Source organism: Acomys russatus, chromosome 18 (genome assembly GCF_903995435.1).
Source record: "Acomys russatus chromosome 18, mAcoRus1.1, whole genome shotgun sequence".
NCBI lineage: Eukaryota > Metazoa > Chordata > Mammalia > Rodentia > Muridae > Acomys > Acomys russatus.
Genome location: NC_067154.1, coordinates 130,982 through 151,796, shown reverse-complemented (window position 1 = coordinate 151,796; position 20,815 = coordinate 130,982). Strand labels below are relative to the sequence as shown.

Here is a 20,815-nt window from a genome sequence, read left to right as displayed (position 1 = left end):
TTTGTTGTTGTTGTTTTGAACACAGTACTAAAGAACTTGAAATAGTAAAGAACATACATACTGTGTTATAGAAAAGCACAAAATATCTAGGAAAATCTTCTATATACCCTAAGTATTTCTAAAAAGATTATATTCTTGATAAACCAACAGAAATTCCAGAAAACTGAGACTGGAGAGATGGCTCACCTAAGAGCACTGCTCAACTCTTAGGATCAGAGTTCAGATCCTAGCACCCACATCAGGCAGCTCACAAGCACCTGTAAACACAAGCTCCAAGGTATCCAACATTCTTTTATAGCCTCTGTGGGCATCCATCCATCCATCCATCCATCCATCCATCCATCCATCCATCCATACACACACACATACACACACACACACACACACACACACACACACACACACACACACACCCCAATTCTTAAATTTTTAGAGGCACATTTATATCTACACACTTTACCACCACTGTTCTTAGTAGCATCATGTTCAGAATCTTACCTCCTGTATACCAAGGCAGAGATAATAGATGCTGTCAGGTGCATAACTCTCTCCATTTGGTCGTCGGATCTCATTGACAAAATGGGCTAACCCATAGTTGAGCTCAGCTGTGGTGTGAGAGAGTAGATCTTCTTTTAACTTTACTGATTTAGCTAAAAAGAAATAAAATAATCATTAACTATTATATGTCTCTGCACTCATTCTGGGCAGCTCATAACTGCCTTTAACTCAAGCTTTAAAACTCTGATGTTCTCGTTCCCATGGGTATGCACACACGCACACAAAATACATTTACAGACATACACATACAGACATAAGTTAAAATTAATTTCTGAGGTTGGAGAGATGACTTATCAGTTAAAGAGTAAAGGCTGCTCTTCCATAAGATTTTTAACCAAAACTTAGGATAATAAAACGGAAACACTTACGAGATTTTAACTCATCTAATACCAGAAGATCTTCATCAAGGTGCCTAGTTTTGACCCAATGTTTCCATGCATTCACACCATATGTATACTTGAAAGGAAAGCTGCATTCTGAGTTGTCAGAACTATCATCATGAGACTGGTATCCTGACACAGCTTTTCTCTTGGTTCCCTATAATAAAATAGTACAGTAAATCTTTTCTTTGAGACTACATTATTCCATGACTTCTATGCAAGTTGTCTTTAAACAAAGACAACTAAAACAACTTGTACTTATTATAATATGTTAGAACTGGCTAGTATTCTAATAGCTGATAATAGTTAGCCATATTGCTTCTTGAAACCCCATTTCATGAATATGTTCCTATACAAATCACTTCACATATATAAATTGGAATTAATTAAAAAAAAAAAATAGAAGGATTCTAAATGTCAACTTAAAGACTGAAGAACTTTTTAAGAAATCTACTCTTAGTTGACAGTGGTGGCACACACCTTTAATCTTAGCACTCAGGAAGCAGAGGTATACAGATCTCTGAGTTTAAAGGCCAGTCTCTAAAAACTCATTTAAAGAATGAGTTCCAGAACAGCTACCCAGAGATCCTGTCAAAAGAAAGGGAGGGAAGGAGGGAGGGAGGGATGGGGGAGGGAGGGAAAGAAGAAAAAGAAGAAGAGGAGGAGAAGGAAGGAAAGAAAGGAAGAAAGAAAAGAGAAACTTACTCTTTACTTGCTTTCTTTTTAGTGCTGAGGATAAAACCCAGAACCATGCACATGCTAGGCAAGCACAGTCCACTGACTGACAACATCAGTCCCTTCTTTTCATGTCTGGTAGTCAGGTTGCTTGTCTGTTTTGGAAAAGGGTCTCCTTATTTAGCCCAGTCCCCAACTCACTACTGTCCAGAAAGCCATGAAGACTTACGGCTCTTGTGCCTGATAATATAGGAAGCTCTAGCACTTAGAACAATGACACACTTCAGTTAATGGCTGTGTACAGCATCACATACCCCTTATCATACTGTGAATATTCCTTTTTTCAGTTTTCTTTTTTTCCTTTGAGAAAAAATTGTGAAAGTCATTTTCTTATAGTGTCTTTTGATCTTGTCTTATGTTGGAAGTCAAACACAGAAAGTTGTTGACAGCATATTTAAAAACTTAGATTCCGTATGTCTGAATGATCCAAGTGTCTAGTATTTGGCTTTTCCTTATTTTATCGTTACTTTGGTTAGGTTCTGTATGTGTGTGTGACACACATGCACGCAAGGTGCATGTGCACGTATAAAACAGTGTCATATTTATCTCGAGCTGACTGAGAACCTCTGATCCTCTAGCTTTTAATCTCCCAATAGAATTAGCAGGCAGGGGCCATCACGCCCAGTTTATACAGTGCTGGCAATCAATCCCAGGGCAGTCTTTCTCTCTGTGTGTTGGCATGCTCAAGAATAAACTATGCCTCTTCTTCATTAACCTCATCAAAAATAATGATGAAAAAAGTTCCTTGAAAAAATCATCTCAATTCCTTGTCCCTTCTCGCTTCCTTTTTGAGATAACCATCATGGTCGGTCTCATACTCATCAGTGCTTACAGATTTATGTCACTGTGCTCACTCAGGAAACAGTCTCTATTACTGTCAGAGTTGAATTTCCTTAAGTCAACTATTTTCTATTTTTACCTTGTATTAAGATAAATTTTTAAATCTATCTTCCTATATTATCAGGCACAAGAAATCATCAATGCATCTTTCTCTGAAATGTTGCTATATATACTAGATAAATAAAAGATATAAAAACATTAACAAATTCTGTACCTTTTTTTTAGATCTAGGTCTGGGCTGTTCTTCATATTCTTCTCCAAAAACAGGTGGTAATAAAAACTCATTTTCCATATCAAGCTCTTCCGCAGCTGACAAATTAGAATATCTTTTATTTCAAATATAACAGTATAGATTTATGTTTCATAAATACAGCCAATAAAGAAATAGCCACATGACATAAATGATCATTCAGACATGGGGATAAATTTGAGTTAGGTGAGGGACAAAAAGACTTATCATACTTAACATGCTCTGAGTTTTAATAAACCCTAGTTATACTACTAAAAAACCATGCATAACAAGTATTAATACAGAAATTTCATAGAACTGTATGGTACTAGAAAAAGCAAACATTTAGAAAATCTAAACTGCCCATCTAGTTTATCCCATTAAGTCTTTTTCATATATTTTACATTTCGCTTAATAGGAATTCATAAATTAGGGGGTAAATGAAAAAAAAAAGGACTACATTAATATCTGTCTGTCTGCTTGTGGTGTGGAACTCAGTTTATAGAGTCTACACCTTATTATCCTCCTACCTTAGTAGGTATGTACTACCACATGAGGCTTTGAAATACTTTTCTGTGACAGGCCCTTGTTAAATCAGGTTGACCTCAAAACTTGACAGCATCAGAGCTGCTCTTAACTCTAACCCTTACTCGCCTCCCACTGTAGAGTTGCAGGAGAATGCCAAGAACACTCTGTGCTCCACCTGAGCTGAACAGCAAGAAGCAATAGAGTGTGTCTTATAATGACCATTGACTGTATTTGTTCCTCTGAATGTGAATTTAGCTTCAAAAGCATTAAGATAAATGCTACCAAGCTAGAGATGTTGACATGCATCTATAATCTCAGCACTAGAGATGCTGAGGCAAGAACAGCTTTGAGTTGGGGGCCAGTCTGGACTATATAGCAAAACTCTATCATGATCCCTACCTCCACTACAATACTACCAATGTCTCTGAATTGAAAAGAAGTATTGTGTTGTTCTCTAATTTCTAAAGTTCCTGTAATGAATTCAGTCTTATTTGGGAAAATGACAAAGAATGAAAAAAACAAAAACAAAGGATGAAGAACGTAGCTACATGAAAAAACATACATCTATCCCCAGCATCCCCTACCACAAAAAACAGAAAAAAACAAACAATTATAGAGACAAGAGGCAACAATACAATGTAATTCAACAATAATAAAATTGTATTTAAGTACCTCTTGGGAAATCTATTTCAATATCCAAATCTGGTTCATATGGTACATCAGGCATGTTGGACTGTATATCTAGGTCAGAATTCTTTGTGAGATCTGAACCAATTATGTCAGCCTCAATAATTACACCTGTAACCAAGCAATAATTTCATTAGAAATCAAACTTTCAAAAAGTTCAACAGTATCTGCCAAAAGAAAAAGTATATAAAAATATTAATATGTAAGCTACTGTAAAAATCATAACTATAATTAGAAACTTACACATTCTGGCTATTCCTTTTCAAGTTAATAAATAAATGTTATAACACTTAATCCTATGTTAAGAGTATCTGTGTGTGTGATAGAGGGACATATGTACTTGCCAGTGTGATGGGGATGAGAGCTGGGGTGGAAGACACGGGAGGACATGGGGCCAACACATATGTACTTACACATAGATGGGCATGCATGAGAGAGGCTGATGCTCTGTTTTTCTCTGTCTACTGGATCCACCTTCTATCCTTACTCTACCCTCTCCATTCACTAGCGCTACAGGCACAAGCCACTGTGCTTGACCTTTCAAATGGGCCCCAGGATTGGAACTCAGATACTCATGCTTGTGTGGCAGGCACTTTACCAATTGAGCCATCTCTCCAGGTCAGTATAAGACTTATTTATTTATTATCATGTATACAGTACTCTGCCTGTACGTATATCTTCAGGCTGGAAGAGGGCATCAGATCTCATTATAGATGGTTGTGAGCCACCATGTGGTTGCTGGGAATTGAACTCAGGACCTCTGGAAGAACAATCAGTGCTCTTAACCACTGAGCCATCTCTCCGGCCCCATGTCAGTATTCTTAAAAGCAATTCTTTGTTAGAAATAAATTATGAAGGTAAATAACTACAATTTTCAAGGGGCATTTTTAAATTTTGACCAAGTTTCCACATGCTCAGTTTGTCTATAATTAAGATATTTGTTTGTATAGCTGCTTAGTGGATTTGTTATACACTTACAAATGCATTCTATCCAATATAAACTGCAGAGTGATGGCAAGTCTCCAAACAGAAAAATAAGACAAATGCATACAAATTGAAAAGAAAGGGTTTACAAAACAATATAACTTTTCTACGAAGGATACGTGACATGGCTCCCCATTCTTTTTCCCACAGGGTCTTGTTCTGTGATGTACTAGGCACACCTAGAGCTTACTCTCCTGCCTCTGTGTCCTGAGCTCAGAGAATGTGTGTGTGTGTGTGTCTGTGTGTGTGTGCGTATAAAATAAAAAAAAAAAAAATCATACTTCTTGTTCCAATCCACTAAATTTTACAACCTCTTAAAGCACTGCAAAACAGCTACTGCAATTGTTTTCTAGTATAAAGGCAATTAGGCAGTTCAGAACTAAAGTATCACCAAAAGGGTAGGGGTAGGAATAAAAGGCTATGCTAAGGGATAGAGTCACAACAAAACACGTGTATTAAATCACTATGTAGCAAACAGTGTCCTAACAAAAATAAGCAGGATAAATTCTGGTTTAGATAAAGCAAGGTAATTAGTATAAAAAATATTACTGGAAATATCAATCACAAAATAAAAGCATTAAAACCTACTAAGGAAAATAAATAACTGAGTTAAGTTCAAATCTATCCTATTACTATTAAAAAACAGAATGAGTGGCTTAGAAATTAGGAGAAGTGGTGGTCTTGTAGAAGATCTTAGTTCCGTGCCAAGCCCCAACATGATGGTTCACAATCATCTACAACTCTAATTCCAGAGGATTTAGGAATTATTTTCTGACCTCCACCAAGTACCAGGTGTAGATACAGTACAACTCTCAAACATATAAATAAATCTTCAAAAAAAAATTTGTTTGGTTTTTTTGAGATCACAAGTAGGTGTGTGGTGGTAGGCAAAAAAATAACTTTATCTACTTGAGAAGATAAGGATGGAGGACTCTTGAGGCCAAGCGTTTGTTGCCCAGGGCACATAACAAGACTCCATCTCAAAATAAAGCAAAAATGGAACAAATTATTTCACTGAAGACCAAGCTTAGCATTAGAGCATAGTTGGCTCATGATGGAGTGCGTAGCTTTCTCTTTGTAAAAAATAACTTGTTTTTATGGGTACAGGTATTGTGCATACATGTGCAGTTGTGCAGCACTTGCATGTCTTAATACTTGTGAAGGCCAGAGGAGGACATGGGAACCTCTGGGATGGCAATGATAAGAAAGACTTAAGCGTGTGGGTGCTAGGAGCCAAACCTGGGTGGTCTGCAAGAGCAACTAGTGCTCTTAACTGCTGAGTCAACGTGTGTATCTCTTATGTATTTCTGCTGTATTTCTTCTATTCCCATAGTAAGTTTTGCCAAAGTATATGCCTGTTAAGTACTGTAATGATGACAATACACAGAACACACTTCCCAAAGCTCTTATTGACAAACATATAATGCAGCTAGCTCACTGTTGATATTTGATGCCTCTGTTTTCCCCTCATCTTCAGCCATCATATCTGTCATTGTAAGCAATTCTGTATCAAGAGGATCTGAAGAAACTTTGCTTTTGAGGTCCTCAACTGTGGCAGGAATCTTCTCACTGCTGTCCAATGGAGCAGGCAGAAACACAGGGACGGGCACCTAATTAACCGAAGCATTTAATGTTAAGTGTACTATACAATATAAGATATTTCACCAAATTAAATGTATGATCTACTACTATATAAATATATTATTGAAAAAACTCTTTGGCAAGAATACATATCAAAACTAAGAAGTCTACCATCACAAGGAATACAGATACTTTAACAATAAAAGTTAAGGGAAAATAAACCAACCTCAAACACAGCATTCTAATATTACAGGTAATTTGTGATGAAATAAAAATTAAGGCCCTCTAGCCTTATGTTTCAGTTCCTAACATTATGGTATTGCAAAAATTGCTTTGAAAATAAACTCAAATATAAAACAGTTTTGACAAGGCAGATAAACCCATCTGCTCAACTCTTTGGGATGACCACACAAGCAAGTAAAAGGCATCATCACGATAAAAGCAAGTTGACAAACTAACTGTGGGAGAATAGGAAAGATGGCTTCTACTAGAGGTAAATGTCAACTGTGCCTCATAGGCTCATGTGTTTGAACAATTGGTCCCCAGACGCTGGTGCTGTTTTGAAAGGTTGTGGAGCCATTACAAGCCATGAACTTTCCGTTAAATCAGCTTTGTCACAGCAACTGTGAGTAGTATAGCTTCACCAGCATCAGCAACTAGTAACTACAAACAAGTTTCCCAGCTGCATGCACAGCATAGAGTGAAAGTAAACTCACGCACCGGAACGGGAACTGTGGTAGGGACAGGAATGCTCTGGCTGTACATGTGCATGGGCACAGGGACATATACAGGGACAGGGATAGGCACTGGGACATATTCTGTCTTCCAATTCTCATCTGAAAGCCAAGACACGGGTAGAAAAGAACACGTTTTTGTTTCGTATGAGAAATAATTTCATGTCATACAGGCTAGCGTTCAACTCCTGGCAATCTTCCTGCCTCAGTTTCCTACATCCTGAAATTAGGGATTACAAGTAAGAGCCAGCATAATAGCATTTGTTTATTTGTTGGCTTATTCTTTTTAAACTTGCTATGATTTGAAGTTGGCCTTAAATTCAGAGATTCCCCTGCTTCTGCTTCCCCAGCAGGGTAATTTAAAGCATGGCTTTTACTTTTCACAATGGCTTTTTATTTCCTTGGCTAATTGGTGTCATAATGAACAATATTAGTTGGCAACTTGACCGCAAAGGAAAATAACTTTGTACACATTTAAAGAAAATTTCTAGTTTCTGTGAGATTTGATAAATGTCAAGCAACTTTCTGCAACACGTGTTCAAACTTAAAACAAGCACTACTTATACTTTTTAAAAATAATATCCTTTAAAAATATGCTTCTAATGCCGGGTGTGGTGGCACATGCCTTTAATCCAGGAGAAAGAGGCAGGCGGATCAATGTGAGTTTAAGGCCAGCCTGGTCTACAAATTGAATCCAGAACAACCAAGGTTACACAGAGAAACCTTGCCTCGAAAAAACAAAACAAAACAAAAAAACACCCAAAAACAAACAAAAATATGCTTCTATATCCAGCAGACTGTCCTGACAATTCCTCTCAGTTTATTTACTTAAACAATTAAAATACAGCAAACACTGAACTCCACAACAGCCATTTCAGTAATCTCAGCACTCAAGAGGATTAAATTCAAGGCAAATCTGGGCTATATAGTAAGAGAGAATCCCCCCAAAACAAAACAAAAAGCATAAACAAAAACAGTTAATGCTGCAAATGTGAACTAAGTACATAAATTATTTGTTCTCTTTCTGACCAGAAGGCAACAGAACTATCACTGTTACATACCACAGAGAAATTGTTTTTTCAACAGGAAGCATAAAACTGTAGGTATCAGCTTAAGAAAAGTTTTATAGGATTGTGTAGTTTTAGCAAGTTATACTCTAGTCCTTTAATCACTGATCAACAGATCACAAATAATTTAAACAATATGCTTTATTCTCTCAGCAATTAAAAAAAAAAATCACATAGGTGAAAAAAAAAAATCAAAAGGAAAGGACACAATACCCTAAGAAATCTAGTCTGTAGCCTCTCACTCTAAAAAAAAGGGTGTATTTTAATTTCAGTGTAGTCTAAGTATTAGAAGGTATAATTCAAAAGTTCCTAAGTTACCTGTCTGACAAGATTTGGTCTGCATGTGAGGCTTACAGTAAGTTGCTTTTGTCATTGTCAAAGGTTTGCAGAGAATTGCTTTGTTCTTCATCTCTTTGTTTGGTGTAGGAGAAGGAGGTGGTGCTGAACTCTACAGAGAAGCAGAGAAACATTTTATTTCTGTAATTTTTACAACTTCCTAGTGCTAATCATATGTTTTCTTTCCTCTTTTCCTCTCTCCTTTTCTTCTTTTTTTCTCTTGGTTTTTCAAGACAGAGTCTCTTCTTGAGACAGGGTCTTATTATGTAGCTCTGGCTGTCCTGGAACCAAGCTGGCCTCAAACTCTGCCTTTACCTCCAGAGTGCAGAAATTAAAGGCATGTCCATTCCTAGCTCATTGTCTGTTTTCCAAGTCCTAAGTGGACTTCCACAAAAAGTAGGAAAATATAACCAAATGTTACTACTCCTAAATTACCAGTCTTAATCTGGGAGGCCAATATTAGACACTGGCAAGCAGCAGGAATGCATTCTTCAGATTAATGTCTACTTCAAAAGAATCTATCATTAAGCATGTTTAAGAAAAAATATGGGGGCTGGAGAGATGGCTCAGTGGTTAAGAGCACTACCTGTTCTTCCAAAGGACCCAGGTTCAATTCCCAGCACCCACATGGCAGCTCACAACTGTCTGTAACTCCAAGACCTGACAATGTCACACCAACACACATAAATTAAAATTAAATAAAAAAAGTTTTTAGAGAAAAAATATGAAAACAATTATCTCTTAAGTATCAGTGAAGGTTATAAAACTCAACTGTTACAGAATAGGCTTGCTGATGGGCTGTGGTGACACACGCCTTTAATCCCAGCACTTGGGAGGCAGATGTAGGATCTCTGTGAATTTGAGGCCAGCCTGGTCTATAAAGTGATTCCAGGACAGCCAAGACTACACAGAGAAACCCTGTCTAGAAAAAGAAAATACAAAAAACCAAACCAAACAAACAAACAAACAAACAAAACAAAACAAAACAAAAAAAAAAAAAAAAAGAAAACTGCCACCACCCCATTCAGGAAAACCAAGAGAGAGGTTGGTAGAACTAGGTATTGTGACTTGGCAGCACCAGAGTTTTTCCCTCCAAAGCCATTTTGAAACATTGTTTTAGCTTTGTCTGGTTGATTTGCCTCCAGGCTTTTAGGCATTTTGATATAACACATATACACATGTGGTACTTAACTCTACGTTATTAAACTTCAACTTTTTCAGCTCATCGGCTTGGAAATTCTGATTATACACTGCTTTACACTTCATAGCAATTGTGGCTGTGGCTTTTTCATTACTCTAACCCATAGTTTTATATTGTGTATGTGATTATCTCTCACCTCATATTGCAAAACAAATTCTATTAATAAATACTGTAAAGATGTATCTCAGAAGTAGAACACATTTTACCTTGTCTCAAAAACAGCCTAAGTTCTCTTTTGACTATGCATATAGGGCTAAAAAAATCACAATGGGGGGCAGGGGGGGAAGAGAGCTTGTAAGACACAGGTCCTAATAGCCACGATGGTATCTTAACCCAAGGTAAAAAGAGTGTTGGTCTACTGGTTGTTGTCATCTCTGCTTTTATATTAAAATCACCTGAATAGTTTCTAAATGACATTTTTGAGTTGGAGCCCAGACAGCACACAGTTCTGAAAACCTGCTGGGTGAGCTTTGTTGAATGATTTTCCCCATCTGCGCAGAGGCTATCAACAATTCACTTTTATGTTGCTGATTATGTCTGACAGTCTCTGGTACTAGTAAGTAAGCTCAATATTTCCACTCTTTCAACAAAGTAAAAACATTTCGTGATGATCTTACTAACTCGGCCTAAATATTTTTCACTCTACTACAAATCACAGCACAGAAATAAACTGAGCAATACTCACTGTCATTTTGGTTCGGGATGTCTGACAGCTCTGATCTAAAAAACAAACATTTAAGATAAGACAAATACACTTTCTTGACATTTTATAAATCACTGTTTATAACTGAATTTTATCAACTTTGAAAAACTATTTTAAGAAAGAATCCTAAATTTAAACAAACAGTGTAAAAATATGGTGGCAAGTTTGGAATTAACTGATTTTGCCCCTCTGCCTTCTGTGAATACACAGAGTGCCTTAGTGCAGATACTACATTGTAACTAAGATAAAAGGCCACAACTAACACATAATCTGCTAAGGAAGCTTTTTATTTGAAGTTAGATGTCACAGGATACAGGTTTTAAAAACTATTCTTTTAATCCTGTTTAATTTCTCTCCAATTTAGCTCAATAATGCACAATGTTTTCCTGTTAACGGGTTTTTCAAGAATAAAATGGGCAGTGTATCTATAAAACATCATCATTTAGGGGACTTGGACCTATAAGAAGTATGGAGCTTATTTCAAATCTATTTTCCATCTATGCATAAACTATGAGAAAACTGACCTTTTTCATGGGTAGGCGTGCTAGGGTTATAACCTATTGTCCTTACTCTACCATTAAGTCATACTACAAATCTTAAAAATCAACTGCTTATCAGTGCTTGGGACTGAGAACTAAGAAAATGGAGACTATTAAAGTTTTCAAGTGGCTGCATCCCATACCATAGTGTAGGTTTTCAGGGCCCTTTTGGGTGGTCATGTTGGGCTCGTTTTGCTGACAGTAGAAACGCAGTAAGCAGTGCTGATCACAGAAATGTTTCATCTCCCCACGCCACTGTACTCGCTCCTTAAGAGTGCCTTGAGACTTACAGCAGTCACACCTTGCAGCCTTAATAAACAGAGAAAGTGTTCAGACATTCAAATGGGAAGACTTAACATATCGCACATTAGCTGACCGAAGTGATGAGAAAGTTCTGGAACGTTATCAAAGAAAAAGGTTGGGGCTAGTCATTAAAGGCTAGGCTCACAACCAAGAAATATAAGAAAAAGTAAGTTTGTAAGTAAACATGAAGACTAAATGTGTAATTAAATGACAAAAATCCAAGCCTCTATACCAAAGCAGTTTTTTGTATTTGCTGTGCTATCCTAAGGGCTGGAGAAGCCTATGAAGACCGGACGTCCACCTGAGGGGTCGTCTCCCTCTTGTGGTTTTCAAATGGAGGTATGTGCACCTGTGTACACATACATGAATCATTAAAAAAAAAAAAAAAAAAAAAAAAAAAAAAAAAAAAAAAACTAAGTGAACATGATTAGACAAAACAGGTAGAATTTACTTGAAAATAATTTTCAAACTGGGCATGGTGGTGTATACTTATTACTCTAACAATCAGCATGTTAAGACAGGAAGTTGGCAACTTTAGAAGCCACAACGGGCTATCCAGCAAGTCTGGGCTACAAAGTAAGACCTTGACTCAAATAAAGATAAACAAAACAAAACAAAAAACTTAAATCAAAGTCTCTAGGAATTATATCATCTCCCACATTTTTATTAATAAGCAGGTTTCCAGGGTTAAGTATGTAAGACCAGATTACTTTCTTTTAATTTCAAGAAAGAAAATAACTTCACTGGGTGCAGGGTGCACAGGGCAATAACAGGAATGACAGCAGGAAGACCAGAATAAATCTGAAACAAGCTCTTACGACAGGCAACTCAGAAATGATAGCTTAGTTATTTTAGTTTTCTGGTAGTTTAACATAAAAAGAAAAAAGAAAAAGTGATATATATATATATATATACACACACACACAATTACACTCTAATGAGATCTTCTGGCACAAAGGCACATATGCAGGCACAGCATTGTATATATAATAAAAATAAATAAATATTTAAAAATATTAAGTTTCTGACCTACAAATAAATTACTATAATTTTAAAAAACTGATCATCAGCCTAATAGTTTGGAAATTTTGATAATACTGAGTACTGCTTTACACTTCATAGCAATTGTGGCTGTGGCTTTTTCATTACTCTAACCCATAGTTTTATATTGTGTATGGGATTATCTCTCACCTCCTACCTCAAATGAAATTCTATTAATAAATGCTGTAAAGGTTCACCCCAGAAGTACACTATATTTTAGTTAGCATTTTTTTTTTAAGTAAAATCTCATTTTGGAGATAATTTATTAACAAAGGCTCATATTGGTACACATGTCTTAAAGAATTAACAAAGACAGGTCATAATGTACTTACTGTCTTTTTTCCTCCAGTTCAGTCTCCTTGCTGAATGAACAGTTTATGAAGCTACACCATTGAAAATACACAAATAGCCTAATGGTTGGTAGTGCCTAAATTCTAAAGAAAAATATAATTCCACTTCAAGATATAAAACACAAGTAGGAAAGACCAAAAAAATTAATTAATTAATTAATTAATGAACAGCAGCCATAATGAATGAAAGCTAGGCGTAAATTATGCACACACACAGAAAAAAAAAGTTAACTGTCACAGTAATAGCTACCAAGAGTTCTAAAAATCTCCCCAAAGTAGCTGCTATAATCAGAATGTGTTGTTACTTGCCTTGTAATACCACTCCTGGAATTTTTTACAGCAGTCTTCACTGCAGAAGTCTCTGACAACCCCATCAAGTTCTTTAGTGGCTCCCTTCTTACACAGCTGAGAACAATAGTTGCACGTAACACATCTTAATCCTAATCGTCTTGCAAAATCTTGTTTGTATAACAGCTTGCAGCCTGAAAAATGTTATATATTTTTAAAAGAACACATAAAAAGACATTTTAAACTAACACAGATCTTTTAAGACTAGCTAAGTATCAGTTTCAGTACATGATCAGTATGTTCACATATAAAGTCCTCTCTTCCAATTGAAAACCTGTACTTTATGTATATGCTCAGGTGCATGTTGAGACCAGAGTTTGATGCCTGTTTTTTTTTTTTTTTTCCTTAATGGCTCTCCACCTTATTTATTTATTTTTTTAAAAGACAGTTTCTCACTGAACCTAAAGCCTGACAACTTAGCTGGTGTGGCTAGCCAGCAAGCCCCAAAGGCTCCTGTCTCTACCTTCCCAGTGCTGGGCTTACAGACTGCCATGCCTGACTTCTCCATGGGTGATAAGGATCAAACTCAGGGGCCAGTGTTTGCACAGCAAGCACTTTACTGACTGAACCTTTTCCCAGGCCCTCTGAAATACTAACTCTATTATGATTAACACCAACCTGTAAAAATGAGAACAGAACAGATTATTATATTAGAGAACATACCATCTATCACATGGATTCAAGCAATACTTTTAAGACATTAAAGTCTGGTCATGCTTCAGAACTATTCTCTGTGTTCTATTTAAATAAAAATCACTACAAGTGAGTGTGTTAGAAAAATGAACAGACTGTAGATTAGTTCCGACTAAACTCATAGATACGTTCTTTAGATGGCATTATACTCAAGTATTCGATATTCTTCCTATCAGCTTATTTTCATATGGGAATTCTTCAAGGAAATAGAACTGACTTGTCTAAAGAAAATACTTTGCTATCTACTGCTTGAATAACCCCCTTACCTTCTACATAAATGTGTTAAGTATTTTCACAGACCTTAATTTACCATCTATACTACATCTGCAGCTAAATAAGCCTCCATCTTACATGCTACTTCATGTAAGTAGAATGATCTACTAATATCTAGGAAACTATCTGTTCTCTAGTAAAAATGTTCTCATCGACCTAAAACATTAAGAATCTATTAAATTTTTTGTCCTATATGTGAATCTTCTGCTTTTGGAGGCTGGGTCCCATTATTATATAGTTTAGGGTGGCTCTGAACTTTCAATCCTCCTTCCTCAAACTCCTGAGTGTTAAGATTGTAGGCAACTAGCCAGGCATGGGTCACACGCCTATCATCCCAGCACTTGGGGAGGCAGGGGCAGAGGCAGGCAGATCTCTGTGAGTTCGAGGCCAGCCTGGTCTACAAAGCAAGTCCAAGACAGCCAATGCTACACACAGAGAAACCCTGTCTTGGAAAAAAGAAGTAAAACAAAAGACTGTAGTCAACTGCCACCATACCTAACTGTATAATTTAAAAAAAAAAGTTTTACCAATCACTGTGCATCATCCTACAATTTACTACTGTAAACTATATTTTGTTTTTAAAATTACATTTCCTTGTTTATATATGTAAATACGTTCGTGTGGCTTCATCATACTGCAGCCTGTACATGGCAGTCAGGACAGCATGAAAGAGTCAGTCTCTCATATGAGTACTGGGAATCAACTGATGTCATTAGGCTTGTTACCTTCTCCACTGAGCCATTACCAGCCTTTGAACTATGTTATAAAATAGTCTTAATATATCTTATTTAGCTTTTTGTTGCTAGATTTTTTGTTGTTGTTTTTGTGTGTGTGTGTGTGTGTGTGTTTGAGGTCTCTATGTAGCCTGGGGTATCTTGCAACATTCTATACACGTCAAGCTATTCTGAAACTCCCACCTGGCTGCCTCCTAAGTACTGTATTAAAGGTATATGCTACCATGCCTGGCCTTTTTTAATGAACTAGATTTGATTGTTGGTAACACTACCCAGCAGAAAACTAGACTGAGGAACAGAGGGCTTTAAAAAAAAAATTCTTAATACTTTTTCATTACCCATCTGAAACTTTTAAGTCTTTCCTTCTGAAAATCATGTTTCTCTAAGTACCAACTATTTGATGTGCTCTTCATTTTAATAAAATCCATTTTAGATAAGATCAGATACATATTAATCATCAATATTAATATGCTCAGACTTAGGAACGAATTAGACTGTTTTTGCACAAAAATTCAGGTGATAGGGTCAATCAGGTTAAAGCCAGTTTAGAGAAAAACTGTGGCAACGAGGAATACAAATAACAACAAACACCTAAAACACATCCTGCTTCTATCTTTGGAGACGTATTTATAACTAAAGTTCACGTCTGTAATAGTGAAAAGAAAGGACATTTGTGAACATATTGTAGTGTGCCCCAAAAGCCACAAACCTCTAAATGTCTGTACGGCAGTTGTCACTGAATCTAATTCCTCCCACCTCTCTGTCAACAACCCTTATTTAAAATGAACAGTTGCGTGGACTTTACTCACTAAGCTTCCTTAACCTAAAAATACAAAACCTGCAACTTCTGGAATATCATGGATTTCTGATTTTGAGGTCAGTGGTGATAAATGTATATACTATAAAATTCTGTAGCAAAGCAGCAAGCTGGCAGGAGAAATACAACCAATGCAAAACATTCTTTGCTCTTGAAATTCAACTTTCAGGCCACAGCTTAGAAGTTTAGCAATGGCATAATATGACAATGCTTTCTTTCATTTTATCTCCACATTTCTAGATGAAACCTTGAGGCCCAAAAGTCTAAAAATACATGTAAAACAACAAAAACGATTCAGTAGAAAAGCAAAGTTTTGTTCAGCCATATTAAGATTGTATACCTATTCTAGACATCTGTAATTACATATTCTTAAATATTTTGACAAGAGACATCAAATATAAAAATAAATAAATAAATAAACAATGCTGTATACACACTTGCCTTCACTACAGAAAGGTCTCTTAACGCCAGAGAAATTTACTGTTTCATGTAGAGTCTTCTCCTCTTGGCAGTATTCGCAATATGTAACTATGCAATGCAACTTCTTATAGTCATCTGAGCACGTTTTGCTGCAGAACTGATGCACTTTGTTCTAAATGCACAACGAGAACCTTGGTCAGTGTGAGAACCATCTCAAAACCAAGTTTAAAAAATAAAAGCCACCTTACAAAAAGTTAAATTATTTTTCTATATAATGTTATGATCCTTAGAGATACATATCCTATGGACCACATGCACCTAAGTTAACCAATTCACAAATATAGACATAGCTCCACAAAATTCAGCATCATTAACTGCCCTAAAAGTACTGAATGACTAGGCAAACAATCACTAACAAAGTATCAATCTGGAAATGCTAACTGAATGGGAGAAACAGAAAGAATAAAAAAAGGGGGGAAAAAAAAAACAACGTGAGTAAGCTACAGAAACACAAGATACAACATTTTTAGTCAATGTAAAACAGTCTTTGTTGAAAATAGAGAAGTAGATTCAAACACATTCCTGTCACACTTTAACAAAACATCTTTCACGTCCTAAGTTTTCATTTTAGTGCTATTATATAGCATTGGTGCAAAATCTTGAGACTAAGTTAGTTCCCTTAAATAAAAAAATGGTTAATTATTATTTCTCCTGGCTTCAAAGCCACAATTGTCAGGCTTTTAAACAGTAAAGCAGGAGTTAAGAACTAAAACTCTTAAGGAAAGCATCTTTTCTCTCAAAATTATAGTAGATATAGATTAAGTCTAAATCATCACTTAACAGATAGATCTCTGAAAACTAAAATAAGGAGAATAAAACAGTCTAGGAAACCACTCAAGTAGTTAAAATAATCATCAGTTGAAAACTGCCCCATTATGAATACATAACTCAAGAGGAGAAAGTAGCTCAGAAATCAAGTATCTGCTGCATACTTAAGATCCTAAGCTCAACAACACACACACACACACAAACACAGAAAAAGAAAAAAAAAAAGAAATCATAATTGCTGGTTGTGGAGCCCTAAACCCAGTCTCCTGGGGAGATGCTCACTCAATAGGACAGTATCTCTTAATGGCATCTAACACTAAAGTCCTGCGTAAACAGAAGCAATACCACATTACTACAAAATATAACATCTAAATCATTATTATTAATTATTAAATTATTACCTTTCATCTAAAAATGATCACGTTTCAGTTTATTACAGACTCTTCATTTCCTATACGACACTGTTTTCTATCCTTGCCTGTGGACTTCTTTGCACGGTCCCTGGTCATTCCTTTATTCTCATGTTGGGCATTCGATGTTATTTCTGCTATTATGTGGTTACTGTCTAAAACTCATGATGGGATACCATCAAGAGTCTCAAAAGAATGGCTGGCTTAACTACTCTGGAGACAGCACCAAGCAGAATAATAAACTGAAGAATTTTAATGGCACTAAAATAATAAACTTTCTTATATTTCCAAATACTTTTAGAAAAATCATGGAGTCTAATTCTAGATACCACTTTTTACCTGAGCATTACACTTTAAGTAACCTGTGAACAATCAGAAAATAGTCTGTTTTAGTTCTAAATCGTATATAAGTTTTGTTTTGTTTTGTTTTTTAAACTATATACTCCCTGCTCTCCCCTTGGACCACCCAATCCACCCAAAAGTTTAAAGGATGGTCGAAAGGGAGCACTGTTCAACACAGCAATGGGTAGCCTGGGTGGATGACCTATCTGTCCACTAATGTCCTCTTCTGGAAACAAACGCCCTGCTCAGAGCAACAGCAAAAGAAAGAACATGACAAAGTAAATTAGTGCACACTTAGAAAAAGTTAAGAGTGCTAAGGGAAAAAAGTAAGATTCACAGGCCTCTACTCCCTTTTATAAGACTTTAAATGACAACATAGTATCTGACTAACAAATTCTAATTCTATAAATATTGACCAATAAGATATTTATAGCTCAGAGATGATAATGACAAGAAAACAGTTACTCTGGGTGTTTGAAGTGACTTTTTATATTCTATTACAAACATATTATTGTGCATGTGACTACAATAAATTGCTTCACTTGAAATCTATCGTGTTGATTTCCAGAGTAAACACACCAATAACACAAAATATGAAACTTATTATGGTTCACTAAGAAACAGGCTTCCAAATAGAAATGCCAGTTATTTTATTAGATTCTCATCTTAGCATCAGGTAACACATAAGGAAACAACACTTGCCTCCCATTCCAAGATCTCTGGCTTTGTACAAAAGGAATTTTTACAGTAGTTGCATTTCAACTGAATATCACTGGGTGCTACAAACTGGCCATTTGGAGATGATTGCATGCTTAGAGCCTAAAATAAAGAACAAAATACACTTAGTCTGACATGTATTTTAGAACGTCTACCTGTAAGAACTATCAAATGTCTACCACATGCAGAAAGAAATAGTTTCTTTGCTAATTATTTCTTTAGTATATGAAACAACAATTCTTAATTTTGGTTTTAAAAGCCACTGTGCCTAAGGGCTGAAATGTAGCTCAGTAGTAGGAAGCTTGCTTAGCAAGCACAAGACCCTAGCTTCAATCCCCAGTATTTAAAAAAAAAAAAAAGATTAAAATAAAATATTAAAGAAAAACTATAATTTAGTTATTTCAGCTAAAGAAAATTGTAACTGTAAGGTTAGTTGCACAAATTCCAAACTGCAAATGAAAGCACGGAAGAGGGATAAAGAGGGAGGAAGGCGCAAGGCAGGAAGGAGACAGACCAACCGTACTGATCTCTTCAAGGCTCAAATACTAAGTTACAAATGACTCACCCCACTACATTACTCCCATTATTCTCACTCAAACCCTTATCAAGGAAAACAACATATATTACTTTTCTTTTTTTTTTTTTTTTTAAGGTAATCAATTCTTCTACAGAGTTAGATGAGGAAAGAGTAAAGGCTGGTATTCATACCAGGAATAATTCACAGAAAAAGATAGATTATATAAACCAAGTGTGGTGGTGCACACCTTTCACTCCAGCACTCAAGAAAACAGAGGCAGGTGACTGATGTGAAAGCCCTGTCTCAGAGAAAACAAACAAGACGACCAGAAGGGATGGTTCCTTTGTTTTTCTGATTCTTTGTTTGCAACAGGGTCTCTATACAGTCCCTGATGTCCTGAAACCAGCTATGTAGAGCATAGCTGCCTCCCAAATGTTAGGATTAAAGGTAAATGCCACCACAATAGAACTTTTTTTCCCTGTCTAATTTGTTTTCTTTTTCTTTTCTGGCTGTCCTGGAACTCACTCTGTAGACCAGGCTGGGCTCAAACTTAAGAGGTCCAAGGCCTCTGCCTCCTAAGTGCTAAGATTTACGAATCACCACCATGCCCAGCTATTGTTTCTGTCTGATTCTTAAGCTGGGTCCACTGGTATTTATCATTCTTGTGAAGTACATCACACATCATATATACATATGACACATAATCTTGTGCATGTATGAAATAGCTAAAAAAATTATTCAAGAAATGGTGGAGGGAGAAACAAGCATTTTTAAATACCACATTGTATAACAAAATTAAAGTTAAAAAAAAAAAAAAAAAAAAAAAAGACATTTACTATCAGGTGACTAAAATGTTAACATGCCTTTTGGGCCACTTCATCCAGTTCCACCTAGTCAAGTCTAAAAGGCCTTTGAGTCACAAGCTTCCAAGAGCCATACTGGATTTTCTAGCTTCTAACACTGTGAGAAATAGCACCTTTTAGAGACAAAGCTTTTTTAAATGATTTATTTATTTTTATGTGCACTGGTGTTTTGTCTGCACGTATGTCTTTGAGGGTATCAGATCTCCTGGAACTGCAATTATAAATAGCTGTGAGCTGCCATGTGGGTGCTGAGAACTGAGCCCAGTTATTCCGGAAGACAGTCTTGTGCTCTTAACTGCTGATTTCTCAAATCTTATTATCTTGCTTTTAATAGGAAAATACCTAATACAGATAGAAAGTTTAAATTACACAGCTTGCTTAAGAGATTGAAAAAATTGCCGCTCTCTTCCCTTTCTCTTATTCTTCCTCTGTCTCTGTCTCTCTCTAGGGTACCCCTCCCCACATTCCTTCTCCCCCCATGCTCATTTAATAAACTCCTCTATAACATAACATAAAATAAATAAATGCCTATTTGTCAAATTTGTCTTATTTGTATATAAATGAGACTACATAAGGATGTATGTGTGTATATGTGCCTATTCACACATATATAGCCTTATCTGAATGTGCTACTCAAAACTGTTTTCTTAAAAATAGTTATTATACATATACACAGTCTCATCAAACGACAGCCAAGAAGTCTGAAGTAAATGGGGGATGTAGTTTAGCTTGTCATAGTGGCTCAAGCCTGAGACAGGGGCACATACTTCCAGGTCTAGACCAGCCTAAGCTACGGCATTCCGAAGCAAGGGCGGAGAATAAGTAGTTGAGACATTACCTTTTATCACTACAGTATACCTAACATCAAAAGGGATAAACGCAGTTTTAAGATCTGACAAGGTGGAGGCCATCAACAGTATCCTTCTCTTCTCAAATTAATTATGCCTTTATTTCTTTAATAAAAAAAAAAAAACAAAATCGAAACAATATGCACCACTATAAGAACTTTACCTATCAGTGGCCATGATTTCAATTTAATGAAAGTTTAGTCTTGAAC

At 36.1% G+C, this 20,815-nt stretch overlaps 1 protein-coding gene across 1 annotated transcript in view; it reads right to left on the bottom strand.

Moving 5' to 3' along the window:
* Zmym2 (zinc finger MYM-type containing 2) overlaps window positions 1–20,815 on the bottom strand; it is a 67,479-nt gene that overhangs the window by 10,289 nt on the left and 36,375 nt on the right. The window contains 12 exon segments of the mRNA XM_051160612.1: window positions 499–650; window positions 927–1,095; window positions 2,728–2,822; window positions 3,943–4,068; window positions 6,380–6,551; window positions 7,243–7,358; window positions 8,642–8,771; window positions 10,546–10,580; window positions 11,246–11,411; window positions 13,106–13,278; window positions 16,103–16,253; window positions 18,364–18,480. Of these exon segments, the coding sequence (XP_051016569.1) occupies window positions 499–650; window positions 927–1,095; window positions 2,728–2,822; window positions 3,943–4,068; window positions 6,380–6,551; window positions 7,243–7,358; window positions 8,642–8,771; window positions 10,546–10,580; window positions 11,246–11,411; window positions 13,106–13,278; window positions 16,103–16,253; window positions 18,364–18,480 (1,602 nt within the window).